This window comes from Carettochelys insculpta, chromosome 15 (assembly GCF_033958435.1).
Source record: "Carettochelys insculpta isolate YL-2023 chromosome 15, ASM3395843v1, whole genome shotgun sequence".
In the NCBI taxonomy this organism is placed as follows: Eukaryota; Metazoa; Chordata; order Testudines; family Carettochelyidae; genus Carettochelys; species Carettochelys insculpta.
The window spans coordinates 21,739,266-21,758,564 of record NC_134151.1 but is presented as its reverse complement, the minus strand read 5'-3'; the positions used below and the strand labels follow the sequence as shown (position 1 = coordinate 21,758,564).

General features: G+C 46.8%; 1 protein-coding gene across 10 annotated transcripts in view; it reads left to right on the top strand.

Annotated features, from left to right (window-relative positions):
- The window catches only part of ARHGAP26 (Rho GTPase activating protein 26), a 544,666-nt gene that overhangs the window by 309,532 nt on the left and 215,835 nt on the right, over positions 1-19,299 (top strand). For all 10 annotated transcript variants that reach the window (XM_075009638.1, XM_075009641.1, XM_075009639.1 and 7 more), the window contains 3 exons: positions 6,856-6,951; positions 8,572-8,633; positions 12,653-12,724. In XM_075009638.1, coding sequence (XP_074865739.1) covers positions 6,942-6,951; positions 8,572-8,633; positions 12,653-12,724 — 144 coding nt within the window. In that variant the 5' untranslated portion in view covers positions 6,856-6,941. The remainder of the gene's footprint in view (positions 1-6,855; positions 6,952-8,571; positions 8,634-12,652; positions 12,725-19,299) is intronic.

Here is a 19,299-nt window from a genome sequence, read left to right as displayed (position 1 = left end):
AGACATGCACGTCATTTAAGAGGGTTGTGGATTTTAGAGAACGGTATGATTTCCTCCTACGATGTTGAGAAACCAAATTAAACTTGGCCTCCAAAAGTTTTGAGGTTTGTCTCGGTGTCCTTGGCCAATTTTTATAATAATCGCCAAAGGATCCTTGTGCATCCACCAGAACAGATGAAGAAGCCTTCATGCCTCTTGAGATTAATTTCTTTTTCCCTTTATATGTCTTCAGTCTCCTCTCTACCTTTTTGTTTCTGGTCACGTAATGCATGTTTAGTTAACAACACCCCATATAAGATAAAGCATTTTAAAATATCCATTCTTTTTTTCTACTGTTTGCTGGTTGCATTCTGCATTAACCTTCAGCTCTTGCCCCTGGAGACGAGTAAGTTTGACTGACTTTCAGGGTCTCATGTGCTATCCCAGTGTTTCATTGTTTGGGTTGTAGACCATGCACACAGGAACCTGTACACCAAGTGAGAGCAAAATGTGGTCCACAAGCTGTGTTTCCACTAATTTTTCCCACCCCGAGTGGAATGAATTGTGTTCTGTACGCCAACGTGGACCTGATGTATGACCCATCACCTTCCTGTTGGTGCACAGAGCAAAACTCATGCGGCGGAGGTAGGACTAAGGGTTCAGCATGTGGGAGGGGGTTCAGGCTGGAGGGAGAGGGTTGGGATGCTGCAATGTGAGGGATTTGTCTGGGGGTGTGGGCTCTGGAATAAGGCTAGGGATGAAGGACAGAAGGCTGGGATGCAGTGGGCTCTGGCTGAGGGTTTGGACTCTCGGGTGGTTCTGGAGCAGAGGGTGGGGTGCTCCAGGGTTGGAGGGCTCAAGGGCTGGGCTGCTCTAGCCACAGGAGGGGGTGTTGGTGTGGTGGCTGTTTGGGCTGCCTCCATGGCAAGGGGTGAGGATGACGGAAAGGGTGTCCTAGCTGCTCAGGACTCTGACCACAATGAAGGTAGGGGTCTGGCCCCAGGTTGGAGGTCTGAGCTGCTCTGGCGCACAGACAGCAGGAGAGAAGCAGGGAGTAGAGCTGTGGGAGATGCCTGGTTCGCTACCAGGCTGGAGGCTAGATTGAGGGTAGGGCGGCCCTCCTCCACTCCTTGCATGGGTGCCTTGGGCACTTGTACGATGCATGGATAGCCAGCTGCATGGCTGTGCAGCTTATAGGGAACTCTGCCGATAGACTGAACCCAGCCCATGTAATGTTTCAGTCCAAGCCCCAGTGCAGCAGGATGCTCAGCTGGGCTGCCTGTTGAGTGTCCTGCTGTGCTGTGGGCTGGGAGCTGCCTGTGTTAAGCACCTCCTGGCCAAAGCCTGCACCTTGCACCCCCAAAACCGCTCCACCTGGTCAGAACCCCGTCCTCAATCCACACTCCTTCCGGACCTGAATCCTCTGCCCCAGCCCCTTTGTTAATATAGTAGAAATGTTATAGGCTGCACTTTTCTACTATGGTAACATCCCAAATTCACTGAGTGACACCCCCCCCCCCCGGCAAAAATTATTGCTCACCTCTGCTGTATATTGAGTGAATTATTTCATTACTTTTTTTCTTTGAATCATGGTGACAGAAATGCTTGTTGATCTAGGGGCAGGTCTACACTAGACCTGAAACTCATTTCTAAATATGCAATTCCCGGTACCACAATTGTATGGCTGAGGGAGGTCAGTGGGAGAAACTCTGCTGTCGACCACCTGTACTCCTCGCGATAACGAGGCATTCAAGTGTCGACTGTTGAGCCCTGAAAGTTTGATTTTTTTGTTCTGCACCCATTAGGGGGGTGAAATTGAACTATGGAAGATCAATCCCAACCTCAAAAAGTTGGGTTTTTAGGAAACCTGTAACTTGGAGTTTAAACATGTCTTCCAGTGTTGTTTTAAGTATTGGTGCAGAAAGGGGAATAGAAACCTCATTTGTCTTTATTGGCCTGAGATGGTTCTCATTTATTTAATTTTTTTGGTAATAGATGAGCTGTGCACAGTTGTCCCTTCTCTACTCCTCCCTCTTTAGTTCTATCTGCACAGCCTCCCTTGTTACATTCAGGTTATCTCTAATTGAGCTGCCTGGCTTATTCCTTGTGATTTGATTGCGTGGCTTAGCAAGTAGCTGTGAGCAATTTTCATTTTATCTCTCTGTGCTGGAAATGCTCTCCCTGCTGTCTCCTGTCTATTTATAATACACACTGGGAGGCTGTTGAAGTGTAGCAAAAGACAGGCGTGGCCTTTGAAAGGCTGCTGCTTTGCTTTGAAGCACTTCTGCTTAGCTGGCACCACAAAGAATGTTTTAAATGTGCAGCCGACTGCAACAGTGGCCAGATCTTAAGCCAGCCTCGCTATAATGGTCTACACATCTTCACCTAAAATAGCTGATCTAGCTAGTTGGGCCACTGAAATTATTTGATTACAAAAGGGAAGCCTGTGCAGCTGTTATGTAATGTGTGACTGTATGAACCGCGTCAGAATTCAGAAGTACAGTCAGGGATCATCCTGATCTGGGAGTTGCGAACTGCTGAATTTTAACGTTGGCTCTGCTACTGACATGCTGGAAGACCTTGGGCAAGTCCCTGTTTAGTTTTTCTCCCCCACTTCCTCAGCCATCTGGTTTGCATTGGGATTTTCTGCAGGGCTGAAGCATTTTTCTGTGTAACTTAGGTTTTTTTTTTTTTTTTTCCTCCAACAGTGTTCAGTATATCTTGTTGAGCAAGATGTAGGCTGACAAAATGTCCCATTTTGGCCAGGACAGCCCATGTTTTAAGCCCAGTGTAGGCCATCCTGACTTTTTGGGCAAAAGTGGGCATTTGTCCTGCATAGTTTTGCAAGCGGGATTAGTTGTCAAGCACAAAGAGGACAAATGCCCACTTATGCCAGCAAAGTGGAGCGTGGCCTAGATAGTGGAATGTTAGAGTACAGGGGCTGGCACAGTTTAAGTGACTTGTGACAGCCAGGAGCTGACAGGTCTTGGATGAGTAGGTGGGACCAGCTCAGGATGGGGGCGGGATCAGGTGGCTGAGGAGGGAGGGTCTTGGGCCATGCCCAGCCAGCATCCAGTTTTCCCTTGGGGAAATATGTTCTCCCTAGCTAGACACTGATCCTGTCCCTCATTCATCAAAACAATTCCCAGATGCCTTCAGTGGGAGTAGGATGATGAGATCCATATTAATTCTCAAATGCTTTCCTCCATCTGAGCAGCATCACTTCAATGTTGCCATGGTTTGGTTGTGAGGCTGCTGTTTTTCACCTAGGTGCTGGTTTTCTGTAGACCCTGTGACACAGCTGTGGCATCAGGAGGTCTGACTGAAAAGAGAGAGAAGCCAGGTGCCACCAGCAGTGTTCCCTGTAAGCTGGGTGCTTGTGCGGCTTCTCAGAAGAGATTCCCGTGTCAGCAAGCTGATTAGCAGAGTGCCCACAGCTAGGCTGGTGTTTTTCCTGGTGGTGCACATCCACCTGTGCCTGGGTGCATTTAACAAAATTTATTCAACATACAGGGAAAAAATCCACACTTGATTGGGAAAGATTAGTGGGAACATTGGCCACCAGTGTACGGTTGGCCACATGTTCTCTCCACCCACTGTTTCATGGAGCGGAAATGGAGCCTTGTGCCCTCCTCAGATTGAGGGGCTTCTGCAGAAAAGATACAGTTGCCTTTCACTACGATGGAGCCTGTATTGTTACAACAGAGCTAGGAAAAGAACCCAGTTGTCCTAGCTCCCAATTTCTTGTACAAAACGCTTTATTTCGGTGGGTGGCCATGCCCGTGGATGCTACAGAAACGTAAATCTGATTGACCGTGGTTTGCTCTCAGTCATGTTTTACACTGCTGGTTGGAAATGTGTGAGCTGGGCGTTGTGTGCATTTGGCTTGTGGCCAGCTCTTTCACCAGCTGCTTTCCACTCCCCCTCTCCATGCAGAATGTGGCGTTTGGATGCTGCCCAGAAAGCTGCGGGAGTGAATGATGTCGTAGTAAATCTGTTTTGACTGGGGAGCTGCAGCACATAATATAGTCAGGATGTCATTAAGCCTATGGTGTGTTTAAAGGGATGCGTACAGCAAAATATGGTGGGGGTGGGGGAGGGGGAAGGCTGCCATGGTGGTCAGCTCAGAGCTTGGAAACAGGAAATGACTCCTTGTGTAATTAACGTCAGTGTCTGTATTTTTTAACTAGGAAGGCAGAAGATTGTTGTAGCTCTTCAATGACTGTTGAATTCTGAGTCCTCACAAGACCACTAACTCTCTAGGGCAGTGGCGGGTGCAGGTGGAAGGAAAAGGAGAAGGGGTTTAGTTCCCCATCTCCTCCATCAGATGCTGAAACAGAAGGTTTGTTTTGCAAAACAATCAAAACTCATGGTAGGTGTCAGGATGACGGGGACGGGTTATGGGACCATTCCTGATTAAACCAAAGCAACAGACTTCAGCATAACCAGAGTTCAGCATTCTGTGCAGTGAGCTTTTAAATAGTGATTTTCTGGGAAAATAAACTGCCCACACGCACACACCTGCCACCCTGACCTCTTTGCTATGTTGTCCCTTAATAAAAATAACATTTCCAATTACTTAAGTAGGGTATTGTGTGTTGATGGCCACGCTCACCTGGCAGCGTATTAATTGGAGAGGCTTTGTTCCAGCACACAACGCTTTCTAACTGCTGAGGAAAGAGTTGAGGCCCTACAGCCCATGCATTTGATGCTGCAGCTGTGTCCTTGTCCTCCCTGAATGCTCTGCCCTTCTGAAGTCTTTGTGGTATTGAGCAACAGAACTTGGAGAGTAAAAGAACAAACCATCTACTGTCCCCAAAGTCCCCTTTAAAAGAGAACCAAATCCCCAACAAAACAAATCAGCGAGGCAAGAAGACTTTCTTATAAAATACAACCGATCTACTGGACCTACACCCACCCCCCGCCCTGCCCCCCAAGCCTTCTGCCCCCCAAACCTACTGACCCCCCTCAAAAAAAATTAGCTGGGAACCACATAAGTGAGGCGGGGCAGACCCCACACAAAACCCTCACTGATGTGGTCTCTGAGTGAGGCTCCCCTCACACTCCAGCACCCCAGGCATGGGGGTGGAGAAGGGGAGGTTCAGGGCTCCTCTCAGGCCAGATACAATCTGCTGAGGGCCTGGGGAGAGACCAAAAATAGGAGGGTTCAGAGTTGAGTGTGTGGAAGAGGGCTGTTGAGGATTAGGTTGGGGTCTGGGTGGGAGGAAGGGCGCAGGAGTGGGCTGAGGTTGGGGGATCTGAGTGGGAGGTAAGGTGCATGGGTGAGTGGGGGGCAGCAGTGGGGGTGGTTCATGAGCTGGTTGGAGGTGAGGGGTCTGGGCAGTAGGGAGGGCGCAGGAACAGGCTGAGGGTAGGGGGTATGGGCAAATTGCCAGGAGGAGAGGCTGCTTTGTGCCTGCCACTAGGGATCTTTCAGCAGATGAGCCTTTTTGAAATCTGGAGGCTGTAGGTTCTGATTTCTGAGACACTCTTGGTCTTGAGAGGATTTCGTCGAGCAACATTGGTCCAAATGCACGAGCCTTTGTAGATTTTCTGTGTGAATGGCAGTGGAAAAAGCAAAGCAATTACTTAAAGGATGAGATAGTAAAGGGCTTTTCAGTAACCAGTAAAGAGACTTTGCCGCAAAAGACCCTGCTCTTGGGAGTGTCCTTTTTAAGAATGTAAATGTTTTGTTCCCATGTCCCTTCCAGGCAATTGAGCCATGTGCTTGAGCGTAATTTATCCTGATGTCCAGAACGGCCTCCAAAAGTCCCTTCGCACTTGGCTCCTTCTCCCAAAAGAAACACTAGTGGGTCCTACTGAAATCTTTGTGAGTCACAAATGTGCGTTTCCTGACATGAAACTTAACTGTGGTGTGCTCTGCTGCCTTCTGGGAATAAAAAGAGCAGTAATTGTCTTCCTCCCATTCATAACCTATCTGGCAACTTGTGCTGCTCCCTGGCCTTTTCTTTGCTGATGTTGGATCCTTTCCTGAGCCTGGATTATATGTTCACTTTCCTAAGATAATCATCTTGCTTATCATGTGTGCCCATGCTCCAGTTAGATCCGGTGACTGCAGTGGGATTTCCAAAGCCCTGACGTGGCTCTGAACCCAGAACCAAATGACATTGAGCTCCTGAGTCACTTAATGATCTTTGGAAAAATATCACCTTACAAGTGGCAGGCTAATCCAAGTGTTAACTTAAAGGGGGCTGGGGGGGAGTGGGCAGTGGGACAGAGGTTGCATGGTGAACAGAAGCTGTGAATTGTAACGTAATGAAGAGATGTATTATAAACATCTTAGCTCCTTTCAGCCAAAAAGAACCACAAGGCAGTCTAGTGGCTTGCATCACCTGCCTCTGGAATGCTGTCATTGCCTGGGGTGAATTTGGCAGCTGATTAATAGACTGCAATAACACCATACGACAGTTTATGGCAGAAAGGAGGTTGACTGTGAAGCACTGTGCATTTAGACTTGAGCTGGAACTCATGGGCTGTCATCCTTACACTTCTGCAGAGTTCTGTGGGATCCAGGTCAGGATATTGAAACTCTTGTCTCCTACACTACTGCACAAGTACCCGGTTTAGCACGGACTCAGAAGGAAAAATGCCATTCAGCATGTGGGGTGAAATGTGGATCCCACTGAAGACAATGGCAAGACTCCTGCTGACATCAGTGGGGTTGGGACTTCAGCCCAGGGGTCTCCCTTGAATGGCAGGATGGGTGCATGTCTCTCGAGTAGTCTTGTGAGACGTAGGCCAAGATCCAGGGGTGAGAGGATATGGCTGACTACTGCATACTTTTTAATACATCTGATTTTCTCCTCCCCCCTCCCACTCTGTCTCTCGCTCCCTCCCTCCCCCACTGCTCAACAGATCTGTCTTCAGCAAAGCGGAAGTTTGCGGATTCCCTAAATGAGTTTAAATTTCGATGTATAGGAGATGCAGAAACAGATGACGAAATGTGCATAGGTAAGTGGGAAGGTTTTGTTAAATGGGCCTCTCTTGTGTTTCTGGAGTGTGCTGATCAGAACGTGAGGTTCACAGACAGACAACAGAAATGCACGTGAAGCACCTGTGGGCCCAGACGTTCCATTCAGCTTCCCCGTCTGCAGAAACAATATGTTCCTTTTAACTCAGCCCTTGTGCAAAAGCCTAGGAAAACTGGAATCTCGCAGTTTGCCCTGAAGCTGGTGTTATCAAGCCCAGGGAAGGAACTCCAGGTTTCAGGGATTTTAACTGGCAACACACTGCCATTAGCCCCTTCATGTTTTATAGTGAGTCTGGGGAAAGGGAATGTCTAAATATAGCAAGGCCCAGATCCGAAGTGAAGGCTGCAAACTTCTTGCTAAGCAGGGGTGAAACAAGCCTTCCTGGCCACTGCTCTCTGGACAAACAGAAGGAGATAAGGATCTGACTGGGCTCCTCACCTAGTCAACCTGGTTAGCTGGGGGAAGACCAAAAGAGAGGCAGTAGCTGCTCCTTTGCCCTTTGTTTTTGTAACCAACGTCAACTCTCTTCTCTTCAGTTTGACCCATCGACCTTTTTAATCGCAAACAGGAGCCTAGGTATCTAAATTGGGTTTGTCTTATTTTTAGTAAGAGTGTTCTCTGTCAATTTTATTTGAGTGGATGATTTTTTTTGTAGCAAAGCCCCAGTCTCACTTAAGCTGTGAGAGGCTTGTCAGCTGGGGTGACCAAGTGCACTGGTCATACCTCATGTCCTGGGTGAGATGCTGTAGGTCTCCTGTGAGACCGATCCATGAGAGGATAAAGAATTGTCCATTGGGTTGTTTACTTTCAAGATCAATGCTACATCTTTGTCTGTGGGGCAGGGAGTATAATTTTAGGGCTGCACTTCGTACAAATCAGTTTTATTTTTCATAACTACCTGCAGTTAACTGTCAAAAATAGAGATGAAGATCTATTGAGTCATCCAGTCAGTCTCCCAAGGGGCTGGGGGCAGGGCAGGAGACATGTCACGCTACGGCTGTATGTATCTAGCAGTGTAGTGTAAAGACTGGTGGGTTGGTTTGAGGAAGATACACCAGGGAAATGCTAGTATGGGAGAAACAACTTGTACCAATTGTGGTTCTGAACAGGTATGCTATCTTTGCTATCAGCACTACTGAAGTCCAAGGTTCAGAAACTTTTCTGTCACTACTTCATAAAAGTGAAAGGAGAGAAGCAAGTCTGAAATGGTTGTTGCCATTTATTTTATGTCCCCTGGAAAAATCCAAGTGCAATGAATTTGAACCCAAGAGCAGCCTGTACATGCAAGACTGCAAAGGAGTGCTTCCTATCAGCCAAAAGCATAACTGTGCCAAAAGGGAGTTCCATGCTCTTATTCAGAAGAGATTTCCATGACACTACTGGTGAATATATTCTGGAAAAACTCAAAAGCCAGTTCTTAGCTCTTACTGACCCAGCCAACCTGGTAATAAAATAGGGTTGCAGCTGCCTGATCCTAGCCCAACTGCCCAGTATTTGTGCTGAGTGACGAATCGCTTGAAATGCGTAACCCGAACTACTTTAATGTTAGAGACTTCGCAGCATATTTTGCATACTGAACCTGCTGGTATGTCTCTTTCAGCAAAATCCCTGCAAGAATTTGCCACCGTTCTTCGGAATCTTGAAGACGAGCGAATGCGCATGGTATGGACTTTCAGGTTTATGACTTTTGAGCTAAACCACCTTCTATGTGATCTTTTGATACAGAGGGGAGGGTTGGTGAGGGTTAGGGTTAGGCCCTGCTAAACCCAGGGTTGTGAGTGCAGTCCTTGAGGAGGCCAGGTAGGGATCTGGGGCAAACAGATTAAAAAAAGGGATGGTGCTTGGTCCTGCTAAGAGGGCAGGGGACTGGACTCGATGACCACCTGAGGTTTCTTCCAGTTCTATGAGATGTGTATCTCCACAAAACGAGTTTGGGGTCATCTTAGTATTGGGAGAGGCCTGTCATCTGCTCACATCAGCTGGAGAGTGAAAATGGGCTTTAGGTACATTGGTCTGTGGTGTGTGGTGAATAGAAATGGATGAGTGCATTGAATTTGATTTTGAGATGTGGGCTCTTGGCGTAATACGGGCTGACCTGGGTCTTTTCATCAGGTTTTGGCAACTTGCAAATGATTATTAGGTTGTCTTATGGATGTTGTTGTGTCTCCTCCTGACCTGTGTACCTAAGGGCGAGGGCTGTCTGCATGACTTCTATAAGGGCGGAGCACAAAACTGTTATGCGAATCCCTCTTGCCTAATAAGGCCACAAGCCACTGGGTAGCTAACTAGCTGGGATTACTGGATTTTATGCCTAAAAGGATGGGACTTGTCATTCTTAGGGACCGAATCTTGACAGCATGCCGGGGTGGGAAGTGGCAAGTTGCAGTGAGCTGTATCTCAGTGTGACAAGCCCCAGGTTGAGAGAACACGGAGGTCAAATTATTCTTTTCAGGTTGATGGTACATTTTTGCTTTCACCCTGAGTGCCCTGACAGTGCTGCTGTCAAGTGCAGAAGCTTCGTTAGGCTAAGAGACCGTGCTCTTCCTTGCTCTCAGCAGTGCAATAACTTCTGGGCTTTCATTCTTGGGAAGGAAGTTGGGGCTCCGTGTTTTCTGCCTGGCTGGCTTTATGCTGTAAAGAACATTAACTGCTTTAATTTTCATACGTGGTGATTTTAAATTGAGTAACATGGAGTTGCAAGATGTACCCTGCTATGCACTGGTATAACGGGGACCAACTAGGATAAATGGCTGAACGGGCCATCTCCTGGAGTGCTAGACCAGTCCAAAGCTCAACAGCTAGGGGAGCCATTTCTGAGTTTGGGGAGCATGACCTGTGCACGCCACAGTAGAGGGGGGCAGAATGAGGTCATGGGAGTGGGGGGCAGACTGAGGGCAGCTGTGTCAGCAGTGTTACTGAGCATGCTCAGTACAATCCAAGCAGCAAATCGGGGAGAGGGGGACTCAACCTCCCTGCCTTTCTCCTCCCTCCCAACCTCTATCTGGGAGCTACTAAGCTATTTGAAAGCTCTGGTTTCTTGGCATATAATTTAGCAATTAACCAACAGAACACTATATCTAATTACTATGTAAAAGAAGGAGGAGGTTAGGCCCTCTTAGCTAATGTTAGACTCCAACAGTGGCCAGTGCCAGGTGCTTCAGAAGATATGAACAGAACAGGCAGTTGTCAAATGATGATATATCATCAGCCATTCCCAGCTTCTGGCAAACAGAGACACCATCCCTTCCCAGTTTGGCTAGTAGCCACTAATGGACCTATCTTCCTTGAACTTTTTGTTCTTATTGGAGTCCAGCCATAATGTGGGCCGTTCCACAGATTGAAAACTGAGAACAAGTCTACACTAGACCTTAAAGTCAATTTGCAAATATGCAATTCCAGTTATGGCAGTTGCGTATGTAGAATCAACTTATCTACAATCAACTTACCTGGCCACTCTCACTGATGGAAGTTGGGAGAAACTCTTCCTTACTCTTTGTGAGATTGAATATGAGGGTTGACTGTTGACCACTGATAGTCTGATTTCATGCGTTCACACTAGATGCGCGAAATCGAACTCTGGAAGATCTACCCTGACCAGACTGATCTTCCAGGTAGTCAAGACATACCCTAACACAAGAAATTATGTTGTCGCAGTCAATCTGCTGCCTATAAATTTCACTGTGTGAACTTCTTGTGTTATGTTCGTGAAAGAGTAAATATTTTCTTATTCCATTTTCCACACCATTCATAATTTTCTAGACCCATAATGTATGCATCCCCCAACCCTTTAGTCATTTCTTTTCCAAGCTGAAAATCCAAATCTCTCTTCTCATATGGAAGCTGTTCCTTACCTCTAATCATTTCTGTTGCCCTTCTCTGTAACTTTTCCAAGTCTAATACATCTTTTTTAGATGAGGCAACCAGCTCTGTGTGCAACATTCAAGATGTGGGCATACCATGCCTTTATATAGGGCAAGGTTTTATTTTCTGTCTTACTATCTGTTTCTTTCCTAATGATTCGCAAAAATCTGTTAGCTTTTTAGATTGCTAGTGCACACTGAGCAGGTGTTTTCAGGGAACTATTCACCATGATTCTAAGATCCCTCTTTTTGAGTGGTAACAGCTATTTTAGACCCTATAATTTTGTATGTATGGTTGGGATTCTGTTTTGCCAGGTGCATTACTTTGCATTTATCAATACTGAACTCCGTCTGCTATCATGTTGTCCAGTCACTCACTTTTGCCAGATCCTTTTTTAACTCTTTGCTGCCAGCTTTGGACTTAACTATTTTGAGTAATTTTGTACCACCTGCTGATTTTGTCATCTCACTGTTTATCAGTATTCTCCAGATCTAAAGAAGAGAGTCTGTCCCAGGAAAGCTCATCACCTGATAAATTGTAATGGAGAGGGAGCTGTGCTAGTCTATATACTATCAAAACAAAAAAGCAGTCAAGTAGCACTTTATTCAAATTCAGCACATTAACGCGTGGTTTGAACCGGGCTGCAAATTTTTGGGGACATTGTAGGGGCTCTTTGACATACTTGACTTAATCTAATTCTTGACTCCCCCCCCCCCCCCCCCCCCCGCCCCTCTGCTCTCTGAGTTGCTCACCTTGATAATTTTTTTCTGATTTGTCCTCCTTGCTTACTGTTTTTGGTTCTCTGTGCCTTAAATATTGAGTCTGTTCTGGTCTGGCTGTGGTCTGAAGAAGTGGGTCTGTCCCACGAAAGCTCACCTAATAAACTATTTTGCTAGTCTTTAAAGTGCTACTTGACTGATTTTTGTTTTGATAGTATGTAGGCCAGCACAGTTCCCGCTCTGTTACTATTCACCTAATAAATATTGTTAGTCTTCAAGGTGCTACATAACTTGTTTTTTCGTCCCCTTTTCAAAATCACTTAAGAAGAAGATGAATAGCTCTTGTCCTAACGGAGACCCCTGGAGCACAAGGCTATTTATTCCTACTCTTTGTTCCCTGTCTTTTAAGTGGAGTAGCTAATGATGTTTGAATGTTTAATGTTTTAACAATCATCTATCTTTCAGTTACTTGAATGACAAGCCTTTTGTTATCATAATCACCCTGCTGCCTTCTGTTTATAAACGAAATCCGTGCTCCAAAGGGAAAGCTGAGAGCAAGAGCTGGGTCTGGAGCTAGAGTACTTGCTTTAAGCAGACCTCATGTATGAAATCCGGGCGTTCAAGCGTGGGGGGAGGGACTACAGATCCCTAAGCCCCTCCTAAAAGGTGCCCTTTCCAACACAAGATACGGATTGGCTGGAAGCATGGCTGTGCAGCTTTTTCCAAAAGAATTTAAGAGCTCACTTTTTGTAAGTGGTGCTTACTGGACGAATTAGGGCATTGGGATTTGTGGCTTTAAGTGACCATATACTTGTCTATGTAATGATTTTCCTCCATGTGACAGGCAAATTCGCTCGCTCGCTCGCTCGCTCGCTCTCTAGGTGGCTCACTTTATCCATTGGTGAAGTGTGGTGGAGACCCTGTTTCTCGCAGGGGAGTTAATGTGTGGGAAATGTTTTGAGGTCCTCTGATCAAAGACCAAGTGGTTCTTTTTCTAAGATGTTGGATGGGTTGAAAATATTTTGCACTGAAGTGTGTATAAATGCATAGGAAGGGGAGATGTGGGAGAGATGATGATAACCTCTGCCTTTCTCCCATCAGATTGAGAATGCTGGTGAGGTCTTGATCATTCCACTGGAGAAGTTCCGCAAGGAGCAAATCGGTGCTGCTAAGGTAGGCCGACCGAGCTGCTGAGAATTGCGAGCTGAGTGTAATCTCTGCATGTGCTCAAAACTAGAAATGCCTGAAAATGTGTAAAATCATAGTGAACACATTCCCTAATTCTCCCCTCCCCTCCTCACAGAAATGAAATCTGTTTGAAATGTTTTCAGTGATGCCCAGCTCGGTACAGGACTGCACGTACAAACCCCTGGCTCCGTGTGCTGGACACAGACGTACAAGGAGTTCATCCCTCAGAAGCAAAGTGTCAAAGTTTCACACCTTCTGTTTAAAATCCTTCTCTAAACATATCTGTGTGGAGGTGAGGACATTCCTGGGAGCCTTCTAGCCCTGACTGCAGTACTTTGGTACTCCTGACCCTGTGTGAAAGAAGGTGGGATAGGATGAGGATCAAGGCTTGGTTTACACTAGGGAGTTCAGTCAATTGCAGATATGAAATTCTAGTTACAGCAATCACGTAGCTAGAATCGACTTATCTGCAATTGACTTATTTGGCTGTCCACACTGAGGGAGATTGACGGGAGAGTTTCTCCCATCAACTTCCCTTGCTCCATGTAATGGCAAGCAGTACAGGGGTTGACTGCCGACCCCAGAGAGTTTGTTTGTTTTCGCACATCTGCCGCGGAGTAAGAAGTGCAAACATGGTAGGCAACCAGCTTGGCTTAACAGGGAAATCCTTAGTCAGCTTAAATTAAAAAAGGATGCATACAAGAAATGGAAACGTGGACAGTTGACTAAGGAGGAGTATAAACATATGGCTGGAGAATGCCGGGCAGTAATCAGGAAAGCGAAAGCACAGTTGGAGCTGCAGCTGGCAAGGGATGTGAAGAGTAACAAGAGGGGTTTCTACAGGCATGTGAACAATAAACAGGCTATCAGAGAAGGTGTGGGGCCATTACTGGATGAGGGAGGTAACCAAGTGACATATGATGCAGGAAAAGCTGAAGTACTCAATGCTTTTTTTGCCTCAGTCTTCATGGACAAAGTCAACTTCCACATGACGGTCCTAGACGATGCAGTATGGAAAGGTGGAGGGCAGCCATCTGTGGGGAAGGAACAAGTTCTGAGCTATCTAGAAAAACTAGATGTGCACAAGTCCATGGGTCTGGATTTAATGCACCCCAGGGTACTGAGGGAATTGGCAGAGGTCATTGCCGAAGCTTTGGCCATTATCCATGAAGACTCTCTTGGAGATCGGGGGAGATACCAGATGACTGGAAGAAGGCAAACGTAGTGCCCATATTTAAAAAAGGAAAGAAGGACAATCCAGGGAACTATAGACCTGTCAGTCTTACCTCAATCCCTGGGAAAATAATGGAGGATATCCTCAAGGAACCCATTTTGGAGCACTTGGAAGAGGGGAAAGTGATCAAAAGTAGCCAACATGGATTCACCAGGGGCAAGTCCTGCCTGACCAATCTGATTAGCTTCTATGACGAGGTGAAAAGCTCTGTGGACATGGGGAAGTCAGTGGAGATGATATACTTTGACTTCAGCAAGGCTTTTGATACGGTCTCCCACAACATTCTTGTCCATAAGTTAAGGAAATATGGATTGGATCCTTGGACTATAAGATGGATAGAAAGCTGGCTTGATGGTCGGGCCCAACAGGTAGTGGTCAATGGCTCAATATCTGGATGGTGGTCTGTTTCAAGTGGAGTGCTGCAAGGCTCGGTTCTGGGACTGGTGTTGTTCAACATCTTTATTAATGACTGGATGAGGGACTGGATTGCGCCCTCAGCAAGTTTGTGGATGACACAAAACTAGGGGGAGAGGTAGATACGTTGGAGGGTAGAGAGAGAATCCAGAGGGACCTGGATAAATTGGAGGACCGGGCCAAAAGAAATCTGATGCAGTTCAGTAAGGAGAAGTGTAGAGTCCTGCATCTGGGGCGGAAGAATTCCGAACGTTGTTACAGACTGGGGACCGACTGGCTCAGCAGCAGTACGATGGAAAGGAACCTAGGGGTTATGGTGGATGAAAGGCTGGATATGAGTAAACAGTGTGCCCTTGTAGCCAACAAGGCTAATGGCATACTAGGGTGCATTAGGAGGAGCATTTCGAGCAGGTCTAGAGAAGTAGTTATTCCTCTTTATTCGGCACTGGTGACGCCACATCTGGAATATTGTGTCCAGTTTTGGGCCCCCCCAGTATGAAAAGGATGTGGATTTGCTGGAGCAGGTTCAGTGAAGAGCAACAAAAATGATTAAGGGGCTGGAGCACATGACCTATGAGGATAGGCTGAGGGATTTGGGCTTGTTTAGTTTACAGAAGAGAAGACTTAGAGGTGATTTAATAGCAGCCTTCAACTTCCTGAAGGGGAGCTCTAAAAGTGGGAGGGTGAGAAACTGTTCTCAGTGGTGTCAGATGACAGAACAAGGAGTAATGATCAGAAGTTGAAGAGGGAGAGGTGTAGGTTAGATATTAGGAAAAAACTACTTCACCAGGCAGGTGGTGAAGCATTGGAATGCGTTACCTAGACAGGTGGTGAATTCTCCATCCCTTGAGGTTTTTAAGTCCCGGCTGGACAAGGTCCTGGCTGGGATGACTTAGTGGGGGTTGATCCTGCTTGAAGCAGGGGGCTGGACTAGATGACCTCCTGAGGTCCCTTCCAGCCCTGTGATTCTGTGATCTCTACTAGGCATGCAAAGTCAAACCCTGGAAGATTGACCCTGCCCAGGTCAATCTTCTTGGTAGTGTGGACATACCCTAAGGCTAGGGCTACACTGAGCTGTCGTGACAGCAGCTTGGTGGAAATGAGCGGTCTCAAGAATGCAAATGGCTGATTATTTGCATATTCACCCGAGATTACCCTGCCAGCAGAGGCTGCTGCTGGCAGAAAACGAACAGTGTAGATGTGGTTCTGCCAGTAACAACCCCCTTTGTTGGCAGCCCCTTATGCTGGTAAAATATCTTGTATTCTGCTGGTGGGCTGATCTCTTGAAAACATGCAAATTAATCATGTGAATATGCAAATGAGCATCCATTTGCATTTTTGAGACTGATCATTTGCATCAAGCTGGCACTACAGCTCAGTCTAGCCCTAGCCACAGTGTGTTCAAAACTTAGTATTCTTTTCTTCAAACCTTCAGCTATGTTTGCATTATGTAAATGAAGTTCTCAACACCTGTTTTCCCCCGTCCAGATCTATTTCCCACAAAACTGTATGTATGTTTGGAATGGCTTCAGTTATGGCCAGGTCTGTTTTTCCCTTGCCTCCTATGTAACTGGAATGTATTCAGTTTTAATTTAGAAGTGCTTTGCTAAATAGGGCAGACCTCAGTAGATGAATGCAGAAACTGGAGAGGTATCACTCTGCTGTCTATTCCTGGGAAAGTCTTTAACAGGATCCTGTTGGAGAGGATGAAAGCAGAGATTGACAGGCTGTTGAGGGATGAACAAGCTGGTTTTCGGAGTGAGAGATCATGTGTAGACCAGATAACGACCTTGAGGATCATCATAGAACAGTCATTGGAATGGAACTCCCCACTGTATATAACTTTCATAGACCTTGAACAGGCCTTTGATAGTGTAGACAGAAATACACTGTGGAGACTGTTGCAGTTTCATGGCATTCCCCAGAAGATCATTAATCTCGTTCGAGCCAATTACGAACCCTCCACTTGCCAGGTTGTACATAATGGCACTCTGAAGGAATCTTTCACTGTCCGAACAGTTGAGAGACTGGGATGTCTACTTTCACCATTCCTTTTCCTTATAGTTATGGATTGGATTATGCTAAAAACAACAAGAGGACACCAGAGAGGTATTCAGTGGAGGATATCGATTTTGCTGACGACATTGCTCTCCTGGCACATTGGCATAAGCATATGGACAGCAGAGTTGCAGCACTGGATAGTACTGCCTCAAAGGCAGGCCTGAAAATCAGTAGATGTAAAACTTAGAACTATGAGGGTCAACCACACTAAACAAGACAACTTCACTTTAGGAGGAAAGACCCTCGAAGACGTCAAACAATTTACTTATCTAGGTAGTGTTGTGAATAAAGATGGTGGTACTGACTTAGACATCAAATCCAGATAGGCAAAGCCACAGCAGCATTTCAAACTCTGTGGACAGTATGGAGATCACACAACATCGTTGTTGACACAAAGCTGAGAATCTTCAATTCAAATGTAAAGTCCGTCCTGCTGTGTGCCGGTGAATCATGGCGCACCACAAAGTCCTCAACACACAAACTGCAGACGTTTTCGAATAGATGCCTGAGGTACATATTACAATAAGATGGCAAGACAAAGTCACGAATGAACATCTGTGGACATGAACAGGCCAAGAGCCAGTGGGGATCCAAATAAAAAGGAGAAAATGGGGATGGCTGGGACATACTTTGAGGAAACCCCCATCCAGCATTGTTCGACATGCCCTAAAATGGAATCCTCGGGGGAAACGCAGCCGAGGAAGACCCCGAATAACATGGAGGAGATCTTCAGTCACGGAAGCACAAGAACTGGGATATTCATGGGGCCAGATTGAAGCCATTGCCCAAGATAGAACCAGGTGGAGGAGCCTTGTGGATAACCTATGCCCCACTTGGGGTTCGTGGGTTTAACAATAACAACAGTAGAAGACAGAATCTCATGGCTTCTACTGAATCGCAACCCCCACTTTTTCCCTTTGCTGTCTTCTCACTGAAACTAAAATTGCAGCTTCTTTCCTCTGTCTGCTGCTCTTCTGTTACTATAACAACCTGTTCCTGCCTGCAAGAAATAGCAGCTAATGCGTATGAGCTTTATTACCTGTATTACAGTAGCATTTAGGGGCCTCAGCAAGATTAAAATCCTGTTGTGTGAGGTACAGTGGCTTGGTTTAGTATAGCAGTTCCTGTGCTGCTTTAGGGAGATGTCTACAGCTGAAAAAGGTCCTTCAGAAGTCAGGCATTGTTAATAGTATCAGATACCTTGGAGAAGGCTGTGCTGTCCCTTGGAGCACTGTCTTTGCAGGGTGTCTGCTCCAGGTGCAAAGAAGGCAAAATCTTGTTAATCTCCATAGACCTTTGAAGGGTCTGGCTCACTGTGCTGAGATGGGCTGGCAACTTATCTGCATTGCTGTTTTTATGCTGGGGTTGCCAGGGCAGGGATAATCAGCAAAAGTGTGATTGTTGTCATTCAACCAGAACTGTAAACCCTCCACAACTTCAGATGATTCCTCTGGATCTTCTCAGAACCTGGGGAGGTGGCCAGGGCCTTGGGAAGTGCCTACAGTTCTGAGGAAGGTGATTTGACAGTTTCCTGTGTGGTAGGTGTGAATTCTGGTGCTGATGGCAAGAGCAGTGGGGTAGGTGGGGTTGCTGGACGTTGTTCCTTATGGGACATTATTAGCATTTGGTCTTGGAGAGCTGGCAGCAGGCTGTGGGACTGGAGGCAGTGGCCCTCCCCTGGCCTGGCAGATTCCCTCATTTGCAGCTGGTCAGGACCTGAGGGTGCTGGACTAAGGAGGCGCAACAGGTAGCGCAGAATAGCTGGCAGAAAGAACACCTCTTTTTGCTTTCATTTTCTGTTGCTGTTGACTCACCTTCCTCTACCCATGTCCCCCCTGCTCAAGCCCGAACATCCCCCTTGGCTGCCCCTGCCTGTTGCTTCCAGTGCCTGTTGGGCAGTCTCCACCTTGCGCCTGCTTTCCCTCCCCCGCCCCAATCAGCGCAGCCTACGAATAGCGTGAGCTAGGGAGTGCCTGCTGCTCTCACGCTGCTCTGGGAGAGCCTCTGCACTCATTGGAGCGGCAGCTGACGAGTGCGGGGTAGGTGGAAGCCAGCGCTGGTGGCCCTCTGTGTATCGCCACACATCACCCATGGCTTCAGGCTGATTCACTGAGGATTTAGGAAGTGAATGTATGGCCACAGTTAACTTGCACCCTTGTTAACGGCACTGTGAATGCATCCGGTCCTGTTGAAAACTGGGCCAAAGAAAGAAGACACCTGGGTGCTTTGTATATACTCTTCTCTTTCTTGTAGCCTGGTGAACTCTACTGTTCTTGGTACTTTACAAATACTCCATTATTTTTTGTCTTGGTTCTTGTAGATCTGTCTTTTAGGATGACATTGGAACTAGGTTCCTGGATGGAAATTGTTCTTTCACGTTCAGCTGGCTACAGCCAGGCTGTTGGTATGCTGAGACCACAGTCTGCTGTGCTGAGCAGCATTTTCTTGTGTTTCATGGCATTCCCCCATCTGCCCTCTCTTGTCTGGCACTTACAACATAAGTCATTTAGGGCAGGGACAATTTTGTTCTGTGTTTAAACAGTGCTGGGCATGTTAGGATTTTGGTCCCTGACTAGGGACTACCATCTAGCACAGGGGTTCCCAAACTTCTCGGCGTCGCATCCCCCTCTTTTTGTTTTTTGAGAAACCCTCGCTAGCCAGCGACCCCAGCTGCCTGTGAGCTGCCTGCCTGAGCCCCTCCCCTCCCTTCCCCCAAAACCAGGCACCGCCAGTCCCTCATCTAACCCCATCCTCCTCCTCCTCCTCCTTCCCCACAATCCACACTCACTCACCTTTGTAGGAGGCAGCTAGCTCAATGTGGGCCTTTGCTGGCTGCCTGCTTTTTTTAGCA